Source organism: Corvus brachyrhynchos, unplaced genomic scaffold (assembly GCF_000691975.1).
Source record: "Corvus brachyrhynchos isolate BGI_N302 unplaced genomic scaffold, ASM69197v1 scaffold239, whole genome shotgun sequence".
NCBI classification, from domain to species: Eukaryota; Metazoa; Chordata; class Aves; order Passeriformes; family Corvidae; genus Corvus; species Corvus brachyrhynchos.
In genome coordinates this window covers 2,800,998-2,812,358 of record NW_008246057.1, presented here as the reverse complement: position 1 = coordinate 2,812,358, position 11,361 = coordinate 2,800,998, and the positions used below count along the sequence as shown (strand labels likewise).

At 38.9% G+C, this 11,361-nt stretch overlaps 1 protein-coding gene across 4 annotated transcripts in view; it reads right to left on the bottom strand.

Moving 5' to 3' along the window:
* The window catches only part of PUS7 (pseudouridylate synthase 7 (putative)), a 21,342-nt gene extending 9,987 nt beyond the window's left edge, over positions 1 to 11,355 (bottom strand). Inside the window, exons 1-9 of one of the 4 annotated variants that reach the window (XM_017746007.1) lie at positions 11,139 to 11,355; positions 10,399 to 10,650; positions 8,917 to 8,976; positions 7,881 to 8,259; positions 6,003 to 6,099; positions 5,783 to 5,884; positions 4,972 to 5,116; positions 3,006 to 3,023; positions 598 to 709 (exon numbers count right to left, since the gene is read on the bottom strand). In XM_017746007.1, coding sequence (XP_017601496.1) covers positions 598 to 709; positions 3,006 to 3,023; positions 4,972 to 5,116; positions 5,783 to 5,884; positions 6,003 to 6,099; positions 7,881 to 8,230 — 824 coding nt within the window. In that variant the 5' untranslated portion in view covers positions 8,231 to 8,259; positions 8,917 to 8,976; positions 10,399 to 10,650; positions 11,139 to 11,355. The remainder of the gene's footprint in view (positions 1 to 597; positions 710 to 3,005; positions 3,024 to 4,971; positions 5,117 to 5,782; positions 5,885 to 6,002; positions 6,100 to 7,880; positions 8,260 to 8,916; positions 8,977 to 10,398; positions 10,651 to 11,138) is intronic. The other 3 variants (XM_008642518.2, XM_017746008.1, XM_017746009.1) reach the window with 3 other exon arrangements.
* Between the last annotated feature and the right edge of the window lie 6 nt (positions 11,356 to 11,361).

The following is an 11,361-nucleotide window of genomic DNA, read 5'->3' as shown; positions in this document are numbered from 1 at the left end:
TTCCCTACAAGCAGATCACTGGAATGACCCAGTTTTAAAACTGCTCTTCCTCTGCAATTCACTGTGTTCGTGTCATGCCTTGGCAAATCTTTTTGTTTCTGCACTTGATGGGGTGAAAGGAACTAAGCCTGTGTTGCCATGGAGAAATTAATACATGGAACAACAGTTTATCAACTGTAACTTCTTAGGAACTGATCAGCATATTATCACAACAATATCTGACAGGTTCATAACATACTTGCATATATTCACACACTGAGGAAAAAATGGCTTTTAATTCAGGTTGCGCACACTGAGGCTTTGAGCTGCCAAGCCTTTCTCAGATCAGCCAATGTCAATTGTGGACTTTTTCCATTGAAGCAGTAGTCTTCTAAATTTCTTAGGCTCATTTTGTTCCATTCTCACCTCTTCACAACGCTTCTAAGTTTTAAATTTAATGTTCTAAAATAGCTTTTCATTTTAAACTGTTTACAAATTAGAGAATAGCAATCACATGTGTTGCTCTTACATAATTCTGAAGCACAGCATTTACAGCAACAAGAAGCATGGAGGGGGAGGGCTGCATGCCAGCCAGGATGGCAGAAACAACAGCCTTACCTTAAAAATTTGGACAGGACATTAATGGCATCCATAGTGTCCTTGTTCTCCTTGTACAGTACAAAATGGCAGTAGCTTCCCCTAGATTTTGGCCAAGAGTGTTTTCTTGGATCTTTAAAAGCAAAAAGGTTTAAGTGTCACTTTAAAAAAATTTAATATATTTGCCATTGCAGCTACATTTATTTTAAATATGCAAGATTCAATTTCTGCTAATTTCCATCTGCTTTAAAGAAATGAAAAGGAAAGAGTTAATTACTGACAGCAAAAGCAGTAAAGCACATTGAAAAAGACCTCGCCTTCCACTGGCCTGTAAATTTCTCCTTAATCAGTTCTGTCACCTAGAAAATCCTGAATGAAATAGTGACAGTTCCTTTGTCATGAGATTATCTGAAAATATACCCTAGTCATTTAATTGCTGTATCACCTGGTTAAATTTCTCAAAAACATTATCATTATACTGACTTCCAGCAATAGAAGCTGCACCACATTTCTTCTAGCTCCTTCTATAATTAATAGTTGAGGACCACTGGAGCCCTGTTTGTGGGAGGACTACCATTGTTATTTATAGTACAGACATATTTTTATTTCTGGAGGATTTTTTTCTGTGTGTCATGCAAAAGAATGAATCTTATTGCTACAAAACCCTAAAAAATCATACTCAAAAAAACTGCTTTAAAACGATTCTTTTTTCTAAATCCAATGGGAGTGAGAAATCTGCTACAAGAGAGACATTAACATACAATCCATGGCAGGTACTGTGCCATGCTTAGAGAAGGCCAGAGGTTGAAACAACTTCAGATCCCACAGACTAACAACTGATTTACAATTTTGTGCTACTATTTGACATTTTCTGGAGAAGGAAGAAGACTGTCAATGATTTGTAAAGCTTTTTTTTGCACATAAAAACCCCCAGAGGTAAAACTTTACTTTTCCAATAATCCACTGTCAATGGTATTATTGGGAAGGGGGACTGATTCTATACAGGTTTAACAACCAGTTGTAAAGTTCCTTCAACTCTGACGTTTTTCAATTCCTTGGTTTTTAAGAACAAAACTAAGAATTTGTTTTGTTTTAAATAAGAAGTCCCTTATCTCTTGCTAGCCACTAAGCAGACATTCCTGGTTTTGTAAAAAAAGAGCGTAAGCATCTTTCATAACAGCAAAAGCTAACTGAAAAAGCCAGCCTTATTTCAAGATACAAACACCAATGCAGGAAGGAAGTTCTTGGGAAATACTGCTTTTTTTTCACATTAGTTTTATAAAGTCCAGATATCCCACACAGATAGTAAGTATGTTTAATTCTTGCTTGTTTTTGAGAAGCTGCCATGCCTGCATACACTTCTGCAAAGATAATTTTGGATGCTACAGTATAAAACACTGCACGTAGAGGTTTTAGTCACTTAGAATTATTGCACCACTTGCCTTGCACCATAAGTTTCTAAACACAGCCCCTCTCCCACAGAGTTTCATAGGACCTGAACTGGAGACCTCATGCTCCTGCTGGTCTCCCCTTCTGAGCCAACACTGCTCTTAAACTCAGTCAGTGAAACACTGCATTCAGCTGGAAGAGCAAGGCTCTCCATGAAGATATCGGCAATTAGAAGGGAAGGGAAGAGAGTAAGACAGAGCTCAATTCACAAAGAGAACCTTCTCCAGCTGGAACCATTCTTTATATTTAACTAACACATCTTGCACATGGTCATTTCAACACACTTGAAGAAGTGAGCCCTAATGTGACCTACACCAAAAGGATTTGGTAGGTGCTATAGAGACCAATGGAATCCTCATGCCTTGGGCAACACAGCCATGAGCCTGTCCAATGGAGGCTGCAGCCACAGTCCTGATAGTCAACCATTCCTCACCCGATACTTCAAAGCATTCAACTAGGTAGACTGACCAGTGAGACAATTTGCAGTCCTTACTGCTGTACTTCAGAGTCATGTTACAATTTTATTGTCAAAAATGTATTTCCAAGCCCTTTTTCCAAACCTTTTGCTGAAACTCAAGGGGTGGAAGCTCTGTTTTAGTAGTAGGATGCATGATTTATGCTTTTGAAGTTGTATAAAGACAGAGAGTAGTGTCTGAAATACAGGCTGACGGGCAAAGGCTTGGCTAACTGAAATCCATGAAAATTTTACCATAGTTGTCAACATGTACTGTCAAAATTGATAATTCACATCACTTATTACTAGCAGATTTTCTCTGCACCAAATGAATACTACCTATACTGCACTGCACAAAAGAGGTAGAACAAGCCCAATTCTTGGCTGTTTCAGATCATTTTAAGCAATACTTATGTGTAGGGATTTTTAAGAAATTGTTACTAGTTTGGCCAGGCCTGTTGCTACTTAGGAGGTCATAATGGTTGGCATTTCATTTTTGTTAGTATGAAATGTCAACATCTCTTACCTGTTGCAGTTCTGACCTCTGTCCCAATGCAGAGCATAAAGAGTACAAAAGAGTAGCATTTAATTTTTAGACTGTCGAAGGGTTTTTAGAGGTGAACATGCAGGTTTATGGTCATGGGATTGTTTATGCTTCAGGGAGCATCCAACAGCTAGGTGGTGGATGACAGCAATTTAGACAGTTATGGAATGGAATCGTGCAAACAGTGAACGTACGAAAAGCTTCAATCGGAGATGCAACAAAATTAATTTGTGGACAATGATGAAATAACAGTTTACTGACAATTCAGTAAGACAGTATTTTAAGTATTTGGGGGGTAAACTGACTATAGACACAAAGCAGCTTTTGATTTTAAATTTAAAGAAGTACGTTTGGTAACGTGTTATGTTATCAACAAAAGTAATCAGGTATCTCAGCTAATAATCCAATATTCTACACTTCTGAAATGTCTCTTGCCTGGGAAGCCCATTCAGGACTAAGACGTGTTTGTGGCTATATAAACAAGAAAGATAAATATGACTTAAAAGAACTTCAATCTTACATCCATAAGCATTTGCACACAGTCACAGAAACTGACATCTCCACCAACATGCACAGGTGCCTGCAGCATCACAGCTGGGGAACCCAAGTTTAAATAGATGATGCTTCTCTGCATCACAAGATGGTGCTTCACAATGTTTTAATCCTAGAGACACACCACTAAATTCTTTTCAGCATATTTCAAATACTTAAATTATTTTATATAGTATCCCTTAAATCAGCTTAACATCATCCACTTGACTGTAACAATTGTTAAAGAATAGAAGCAGCAGAAGGAAAAGGTGGAGGAAACACCATTACAAACCAAGAGAGAACAAAACTGGCTGAGGAGAATTTTGTGCTGGTTAAGTATACATACTCCATGCATAAAGCATGCAAACATACACATTTTCTAAACATGATTAAATAAGACACATGACACATTATAACTGGACCAATAAAAATACAACATTCCCATATTTGTTTACAACAAGCCTTAAACAAACAACTAAATTAAAGGGGAAATTATTTTATTTCCCATTTTAAATTACTCTATTTCCTTATTCTTCCTCCATCTCCTTCATCTTTAAAATTAAAGGGTTAGGTTTACATACCATGCTTGCAGTAGGTTGAAATGGCAGAGGAATGCAACCAATTTAAACTAAACCTTAGTATCTTTTATTAAATGTGCACCATTCTGCATGTAGGTAATCCTCTAAACTTACAGTAGCAACAAGTTTTTAGTAACATTAAAAGATGTAAAACACGTTAATTTATTCCCAGTATCCAAAACAGTATTTTGCAAGATTAAAGTGGGTAACACTTCATTTTGAAAATCCTTCGCTACTTTGACTATTCCAAAAGAGTAACTGTGGTCTATAATGAATAAAGATCATTTTCTGCAAATATAATTAGCCTTGGAAGCAGAAGTGACGATCACGGTAAATAAACTCTGTTTATATGAAACTATAACTCTGAGAAAACAAATAGATGTTTGTCTCTACCCAAGTCATTGAGAATTTTGTCATGAATATTCAAGACAATCAAGATTACACGAACTATAAATGTAATGCACACGTTGCAACTACAACCTCTTACTTCCACAAAGTACACTTACACACACAGTCAAGATCAAGAAAGTTAAATTCAAAAAATACTGAAAATAAAGCCTCTGTTTTGCCTATTCCCACTGAAGTAGAAGATAATGTTCTCTCTTCTAATATGGTTATACTGGATGAATTATTTGGAAAGAAAAACAAGTAGAAATTTAAATTTAAAACATTTCTTGTGGTCCTAATCATCTTAGATGCACAGCATCAGCTGCAACGAGGAAAAAGTGAAGCTAGGCTACATTAGGAAGCACATTCACTTGAAGTACTTACTAACAATTCTTACTTTGGGGATAATTTTAGCATTTACTTTACCCATATGCTGTGATACTGAAACTCACTTGCCAATGCTTTTTTCCCAGCAGCATGATAAGCAATAATGTATTTCTTTCCATCTCGATCTTCTGTTTTAGTCTCCAGCCCTGGAAACAAGGACTTCACAGCCTGATGGATGACAGTTCTTTTTTCTTTGGTGTCTTCAATTACCTGTGTTAATACACATACATGCAGAAACAAAATATATTAATACAAAAGGGGAGGATGCCTTAAAAGAAAAAAAAAAGCTAGATAAGATTATTTAATGTGTGAATGCTTTTTTGGAGCTACCAGATTTAATCCTACTCATCTCCGTGTTCCAAATTTACCTCAACAGTTATTCTTTGAATATGTGGAATATTTGAATGTCTAAAAATATCAAGGTTTTAATTTTACTTCGCACTTTCTGACCTTTCTTGTTACAGAAGACCATATTAATCTTCTTTTCTATTAAACCACTGACCTTGAAAGTAGTGTTTCATCAAGATAGATGTTTTATATAAACCCTCTTATTCTTTAAAACAATACTAGACAGGAAACCAAAATACTGCAAGATAATTTTAACACCACAGGAATTAAAACCTATATTTAAGTTCCTGTGTACGGTCTCACCAAAATCAAAATGACAACTCACACATGCATGGATTTGAGTACATCTGTAAGACTTTACAGAATTAAACCCTAAACTGGACACAGTTTGGTGTTATCTGTCACATCATGTTCAAACTGCTCTTACACCCTACGTGCATTAAAAAGCACGTACCTTCCACTCACTCCCTGCTTCCCTCATCCTCCCTCTGCCCCTACCCCAAACTTCATATCATTTATTGATTTTACCTCTATGGCAACACTAGTTTCCTTATTCTTAAAAAGCTGGAGCTCCTCTAAACGCTGCTTGTCTTCATCTGACAAAACTGTAAACGTTTCTTCTGATGGGTCCTAATATATATTCGGGGAGAAAAAACAAACATCCAATAACCCTCATGGAGCAACTCACAGTCTTTTAATGTTCTTGCTTCAGGAGCATTAAGAAGTATAACCATTACCAAATCTTTACCTCAAAATTTACCTCATCATCCACTGGAACAGAAAAGTCATCTAAATGGCTCACACGTCCATCTTTGCCTATTTCGTGGACAACAAAGTCTGAGTATCTGATAGAAAGAAACATGCATTACATTTGTAATAGAAGTCCCACACGACATAAAGTCCTTTCCTAAAAAGCTGTTTGTTAGCAGAATCCACTGAAGAATCCTGAATTCACATAAAACAAACCTAACAATGAGAAAGCTGTACCTATTCCCACCCCCCAGAAGGATACACAACAACACATATCTAAACACAGCAGACTTCTCTGCAGATCGCCAAACACCTGCTGTAGTTATTCTGAGTCATTTTCTCACTAGCTTGAAGAGATCAGTAATGCTTATCCTCAATCCCAGTCATTACTGGCAATTAAGACTCTACTGAATTGCCACAATGTGGAGTGCATTAACTACTGCATTAACTCTGCCACTTCAAATAACCTGCAAAATAAAGTGCATTTTAGCCACTCTACAGAAGGCAGGACAAATTCAGCTTTGTTCATATATTCAGTTATAGAGAACATCATTCAAATAAAGTTACTCTGCATACTCTATGACAGCAAGAAAGTTTTACTGTGACATTTTCAATCCAGTCGCTTGTGTCCAATAATAAAACAGCCCAGCTATAAGAGAGGACACTTGGCTTGTTTTGCAACTGTTAAATTATTCTTAAGTAGCATTTGCCAGCAAAGTGGAAAAAAAAAACCCCAACAATTCCTATTCTATCAATGTTGAAAGATTAATAAAACTTCACCATGGGAAGCTTTCTACTGTACCTCCCCCAAGCCCCCTTTTGCCACCCCTCTGTGCAGATATACATCATATTTGTAGCATTCCCTCCTGAGGAGTGTTATGTGTCCTCTCTTGTATTATCTGTAGCTGTCTAGACATGCTAGCGACGGTACCACAAAAATGTCAAGAATGAATTAATAATAGGTGTTAAAAACTAGGATCCAAAAAACCCCCACAAACCCACAAGTTTTCTACCACGTGGCTACCTTTGGCCAACCAAAATTGGCAGATTTCCCAGAGAAGGATCCCACTAGCTCCTTAATGCTGCACATAAAGATTAAATATATACATAATATGTACATATCATTTTATTATGTAAAATTATCTATATATGAAGCCAGTATTTAAAGACAGGGACTTTTCAGTGTGTAAACAAAGCAACTTTAACTGTTTTGCTAAGTCAGGGAAACAGTGATTCTCACTCCAGTGAGCTTTTGTATTTGCATTTTGTTTTAGTCAAATATATTCTTTAATTTTAAAAACCTAGAAGTTTCATTAAAAAAAGCTACTAAACCCCAATCATCTTATTAAACATATAATATGAATTTTAAAACTCCCTTCTATGTAAATGACATTACACCTGATCAGACAATAATTTAAAGCTTAATTATACTTGTTTACAGACATTAGGACAAAAAAGTCAGAACAAAGCAAAGAACCAAAGAAGGATGGTTTTGATGCCATTTTTCAGGGCATCTTGTATCAGCACTGAGGTACAAAAGGTGGGTGTACTGCATAAGGCTTTATGTGTGCTGCTGCCAGAGAGCAAAGGAAACAGCAAAGGTCAGTGTAATCATGTATCTACTCATACACAGCTTCCTTCTTCAGAGCTCCATTTGACAGGAAAATAAATTAAAAAACAAAAACCCCCCGAACAGCCCACAATCTAAAAAAGTCCTGAATTAAACCTTTCTTTCAGTCTCAGCAGTAAAAAAAGTAATTAACCTCTCTAGGGGCCACATGTAATCCAACTGCAATCTGTGAGTCCAAAAAGGAAAATGGGGAACTACAGCTGTGTTACACAAGGAATTAACATATGTAACAAGACAAAGAGTTACCTCTCCTTTAAGATTCCAGAAAACCCTTTATGAGAGCTAACAAATTTAGTTATGCCAACATCACTTTCTGTCAGTCCATGCTTCATCATGTCTGCAAAGCTCTCTGGATCTCCATCTTCATCACTGTCCTCTAGTTCCTCTTCTTCCTGCTCCTCACTTTCCTCATTGGGGATTATTTCATTTTTCGTGTCCTCAGGTTGCTCTGTTACAGTCTCAATACTCTGCCCAGAGTCGTTCCCTGCCTGAGACTTCTCCAAGATCTTCTGTCTTTTAATTTCGTCTGCATTGGCTACATCATCCTCAGAACGAGGACGTTTCAAGGATACACTATTCATTTCTACAGTTTCCATGTTTAAGGCACAGGGTAGGATAGAAAGCCCTGAGAAAGAAGAAAAAAGGCTTATTTTCTGTCTGCTAAGAACAATATCAGTACATAGTCACTTCATTCCAAGGACTCTGCCCCCTGCAATTCTTCAGGAAAGCCATAAACTTTCTGCATTTAAGTTAAACATCAAGTAAACATTTTGAACACCTAGAAACAATATGTACTTGGGGAGAGAGAAGGAAGATATTATGAGGGTTTAATAGTACCCACCCAGGGCATGCTGGGCTATAGCTGAGAAGGATTCAGTACTACACTGACCATTTACCACCATCATCACTCTTGCCCACCCTTACCACAGCTGCCTCCAGGCCTGTGCACACACAGGCTGTACTGTCAACAGCAGTTTAGTGCCTAAGAAACTTTTTGTTTCCAAGCCTTCTCTTAAACATGACTACTCTCAATTATTGCCTTCTTTATCAAGATTCCATCTTCCAAAGACTGAGAGAGAATGGCTGAGTTCCCCCAAACCTGCAATCTTCATGTCTTCCTTTTCTACATTCTTCCAATACACACAATGCCACACAGAACTCAAGGTGGCAGTAAGTCAGCCCAAAAGGATAAGAGGGACGAGATACCAAAATCATTGAATCAGTGGGACAAACAAAACAACAAGGAAATGAAACGATCTCTGAGAAGAACATGACTACTCACGCTGGTGGAATAGGCCTCAGAGCTGCCACCTTTGTGTCAGCAGAACCACTGCCTTCAGATCTGAAAAAAAGAGGAAAACTTAACTCTTGAGAAAGTTTTATTAAAAAAAAAAAATTATGAAAACATGCATGAATACAATCATTAGAGAAAGCAGCCACCCCTGACCCAGGTATCAGCAGGTGCATATGAAGAAACATACTGAGATGGACACATTAATAAATACAATTGCAAAAGTATTACCATTTTAGTGACACAACACATTATTGCTATTTAGCAAGCTATATGAGAGAACTTTGGTTTTACTTCTAAGTGTATAAAAGGAAACTGGAGTTCCTATAATTAGCCATGGATGGGACCTTTCTTCCAGCATCACTCAACTGGCACATGAGTGCACTGGGGATAAAGTGCAGGTTTTGGTAGCAGGGGTTGCATGGGAGGAGGCCATAAACTGCCCTGTGTGGGCCATGGCAACTTCCAGCTGGCTCCACAAACCCACTGCCTGCCATCCTCCAATTCATTGGATGAGTGCATGGTGCCTCCACTCCGCTTTATTCGAGACAGGGAGAAGCTACTGGTGGCAGCAAATGCAAAAGAAAGCGCAGGAGGAGACATATGAGAGTGCTAAAAAAGGCACAGGGAAGCATGAGGAAGGGGACAACTGTTGGGGACGCAGCTGGAGATGCACTCTCCAAAGGAGACTCTCCACACTGGAGCAGGGACATCCCTGAAGGGACTGTGGCCTGTGGAGGTGCCCACGCTGGCACAGGGACACCCTTGAAGAGCCCATGGAGAGGATCACACAGGAGCAGAAGAAACATCCATGTACCAACCCCAGCCTCCTGTACTACCACTGCCTTGTCTGAGGGACAGAGCATAACCTGAGGGGCCAAGGAGAAAAGTAGAGGGAAGGAGTTTTTCCCAACCCTGTTTAAGCAGCGGTCTTCTTTGTATATCACTAGCCAACTGGTAATTAAAAGTTAACTGGTAATAAATTAAATTTCCCATGTTAAGTCAGCTTTGGCCACAACAGCCAAGTTTCTAAATTAATAGGATTCAGCTGTTACTGAGAAATTAATCTAGGCATGGAGCAGCATTTTAGAGCTACACACATCACCCTATATTATTTCTCCTGAAATAATGAATAGCATAATCTATACAATTTAAAGGGCATGCTTTTAAAGGAAGTCCCACTACTAACTTGATAATCAGCACATGCTGGGTTGGTAACTAATTGTTAGCTATTAGCCACTGTTGACTTCATGGCCTGGACTTCCCATTGAAGAGATCACCAACTTAGGGTAAAGAGGCAGGAACAACTGTTTTAGAAACACCTGAAATGTTTTGCTCAAATGAAAAACTGAAAATGGATGCTGCAAAAATAAATGAACAAAAGGGAAATAAGGAGAGACTTATAAAAGTAACCCTATGCCTGAAGAGTGACAAGATACAGAAGAAAGCAGAACAATCAGCAAAACAATGTACCTTCGAGCTGAAAGCACCAGTTTTAGTCTGTCTTCAAAGAAAAGTTCATAAAATCCTTCTTTCAAGAGGAACAAAAACTAAAAATCATGGCCAAGTGAAACAATTCACCACTGTTTCCAGATTCTCCTCCCATGTGCCAAAATTTACAGAGGTTGGGTTATAAAGCACTGAAGTGGAAAAGGCTTTTACACGGCTTGTATCTTCACATGGTGAACAAAACAGCACTCAGCACAGTGGAATCCTCTGAGACACCTGCCAAAGGTGGTAACAAGAGAAATCTCATACTTCTTAAATAAAACTGTAATACGTAGTTATTGAATTATACAAACTGTTAGACAAATTCAATGTTGGGGACAAACACTCCGAAGCTGTCACACATAGACTATTCTCACAGCAGAAGAGTGACTCACATACTACAAAGTACTATCCTGTGCCCAACGGCACCATCATCTGGGGTAAATTCTGCAGAATAATTGCTTAAAGGAGCACGTTGAAGTGAGCGGGGCACACATTGCCTCACTTGTACAGATTGCTAGTGAGAGGCGCCTATTACTTTTTTGACAGCTGCTCAACTGCCTCGGCCCTTTTCCTAACAGGTGGTTCCATAAAAGCCAGAATCTGCATAAACATCAACTCAGCAGCAATTTCAATGTTTTAACAGAGACTGAGTTTACTACTACAAATAACAGACTTGATTCTCCGCAACAAGAAACGCCGAGCAATTACTCCTGGCGCGGTACCTGTCAATCAGGCACGGCGGGCGGTGGGGGGCTGCAGGGCACTAAGTAACAGAGCCGGAGCACGGCAGCGCTGGGTACGAAGCCAGTTTCTCATGAGACGAGCACGCGGGATTAAAAGGCGACCAAGGAGAGGGCGATGATGCAGCAGCAGCGCCCCAAGGCCAACCCTCGCGGCGGGGCAGCGCGGAGGGCGCGGGCGGGAGAGCGGCGGCCCTCGGAGCCC